The sequence below is a fragment of the Coffea eugenioides genome, chromosome 8 (genome assembly GCF_003713205.1).
Source record: "Coffea eugenioides isolate CCC68of chromosome 8, Ceug_1.0, whole genome shotgun sequence".
NCBI classification, from domain to species: domain Eukaryota; kingdom Viridiplantae; phylum Streptophyta; class Magnoliopsida; order Gentianales; family Rubiaceae; genus Coffea; species Coffea eugenioides.
In genome coordinates, this window is record NC_040042.1 from 22,656,827 (window position 1) to 22,659,170 (window position 2,344).

The window sequence follows — 2,344 nt, forward strand, 5'->3', positions numbered from 1 at the left end:
TTCAAGTCAGTCCCATGATTTAAAAGTTTGTTCGGGTCAGTCCCATGATTTAAAGTTTGTTCGGGTTAGTCCCGTTTTGAATTTTTGTTTGGGTCAGCCCCATTTTAAATTTCTGATTCGGGTCAGTCCCATTTTAAAATTTTCGTCTGGGTCAGTCCCATTTTAAAATTTTGGTTAAAGGGGTCAATCCTCATGTCAAAAAACGGCAGTCGTTCGAGTAGTGGCAGCCGAATGACACAGGTAAGTATTTGGTGTCTACGTCTTTGTCTCGAGTTTCTTCGAAACTCAGACAAAAATGGGCAAACTGTAGACATCAAATTTTTTATTTTAAACTTTATTTATTTAATTGTAGCTTTATTTTCTTCAATTTTAGGTTTATTTTATTTTATTATTTATTTTTGCCTTCATAATAAATTTCAGAAAAAGGAAAAAATAATAAAAATGGCAAGTGGGGGCATGCATTAGGACAAGTGTCCCCTTTATGTATTGGACAACTAAGCACTTAAGGGATTAGATGTTAGACACTTGGAGGCCTAAGATTTGAAGGAAAAGAAAACAAAAAGAAAAACAGAGCAAAAAGGAAAAATGGAGGGGGTTTCGTCTGAGAGCAAAAGAAAGGAAAAGAAGGGAGCAAAAGAAACGAAAAGCTGGAAAATTGAAAAAGGCTTCGGCAGTAGAAAAATCAGAGGGGAAAGAAGAAAAAGAGACGAGGGTGGCGGCTGGAATCTGGGGAAGATTGCGAAAAAGAACACAGAAAAAGGAAAGGAAAAGCCGAAAAAACAGAGGGAAGACGTCGGCAGGAGGAACGAAGGGAAGACTAAGAGCTTTGTGAAGTTGGAAAAAGCAAAAACTTTCGAGAGGGGAGGCTTCGGCCGAAAGAACAGAGTAGACAAAAAACAGAGGAAAAGGCCGCGGCTGCAAACGGAAACAGGGGAAGAAAGCTTCGGCAAAGTGAAGGTTGAATTCGGAAAGTTGGAACCGTCGTCACAGGAAGCCGCCACCACCTCACCGTCAATCGTCCACCGCCATCAGCAGATCTTCACCAAGGAAATGCGGTAAGCCAGCCTTCTATGTTCAATTTCTTTTTTTTTTCTTTAAGACCGATTCTTTAAGACTTTCAAAGCAGAGAGCTATTGTTGCAATTTTCTTGTTGATTATCTGCAATTTCGGGCATAAATGCTCTCTGGGTTCATTAGGTTGTATTTCTTGAGTTGCTAATGAAATTTTGGGGCGGGTTCTAGAGTCAATTGAGCAAAATTCGCTGAAGTTTTTTCATGCCCATTCATTGTTTGTTAAAATGTCCGAGTGAAAGTTCTAATTGAAAGATGATTGGCCGGCAATTTTGCGTATGAAGAAGGCGGATAAGTCCGTGAGCTCATTCTTTGCACTTGAGAAGTTCTAATGAATTGGTGTTTTGCATTTTTTTGTTTTTTCGTTTCACTCCGAATTAATGTTAGGAGATGAAGTCTTTGTTTGGGGAGAACGGAAACGGTAATGGATGTTAACTTGGTGAAGAAGATGATGACTTCTCCAAAATTACTAAATCAGACCCTTTGTTTTCTCTTTCTTCGTAATTTAGCCCCCAAGGTTTTAAGACTTTACAATTTGACCCTAAATCTTTCATAATTCTTTCGATCAAGTCCCTGTTTTTATTGCATTGGAACCCCTCAAGTCCCCCCTTGTTCTGATATGACCCGGAAAATTGGAAAAAATAAACTTGTATCTCCCTTTTAGATTTTAATAATCTTTTAATATGCATAAGTAGTCTTTTAGCTAGATTAATTCTTGTTTTTAAGACATAATTGTGGCTTAATAATTTTTGTTGATTTCATCATGTTGGGTGCTTGTGAAAAAGGTGATTTGGGCTGAGGGGTTATTTTACTTGGGTTTAAGGGAGTGGGTTTGAGCTTCTTATTTTCGGTTTTTGGTTTGGATTAGAGGATGGAAGCCCACTGGGTTTGTTGGATCATAAATAATAGGCTGGCCCATTCCATTTGCCTTAGATTTTCAAATGGGTTTGGAAAGTTTCGGCCCAAGAAATAAATAAAAATGGCCCAGCAGCCTGATGACGAAATTTCATTCTAGTCCCCTAACTTGCGGATGTTCTCATTATGGCCCTACAAACTTTCAACTTCATTCAATTGGGTCATTGCTTTAATTGCGAATGAGTCCTTAACTTTATTTTTCTTTAATTTTGACCCCAAAATTTTATTAATTTTTGCAATCAAGTCCTTTCTTCTTTTGACTTCTTGAATGTGGGTTGTTTACATGATTTAATTGATTCAATTTCATGTTTATTTTTATCTTTTGTGATTACTTATTAATTAAAGTGATGCCTTGACCT

The 2,344-nt window shown here is 37.5% G+C and overlaps 1 protein-coding gene across 1 annotated transcript; it reads left to right on the forward strand.

Moving 5' to 3' along the window:
- The first annotated feature begins 585 nt into the window (after positions 1-585).
- Positions 586-1,059, forward strand: LOC113780420 (protein PXR1-like). Its single transcript, XM_027326224.1, has one exon. It carries the CDS (start codon positions 586-588, stop codon positions 1,057-1,059), a length of 474 nt encoding a protein of 157 aa, XP_027182025.1.
- Positions 1,060-2,344: the final 1,285 nt, after the last annotated feature.

What these genes read in the sequence shown, in the direction of transcription:
- LOC113780420 (XM_027326224.1), top strand. Translation starts at nt 586, where the DNA reads ATGGAGGGGGTTTCGTCTGAGAGCAAAAGAAAGGAAAAGAAGGGAGCA.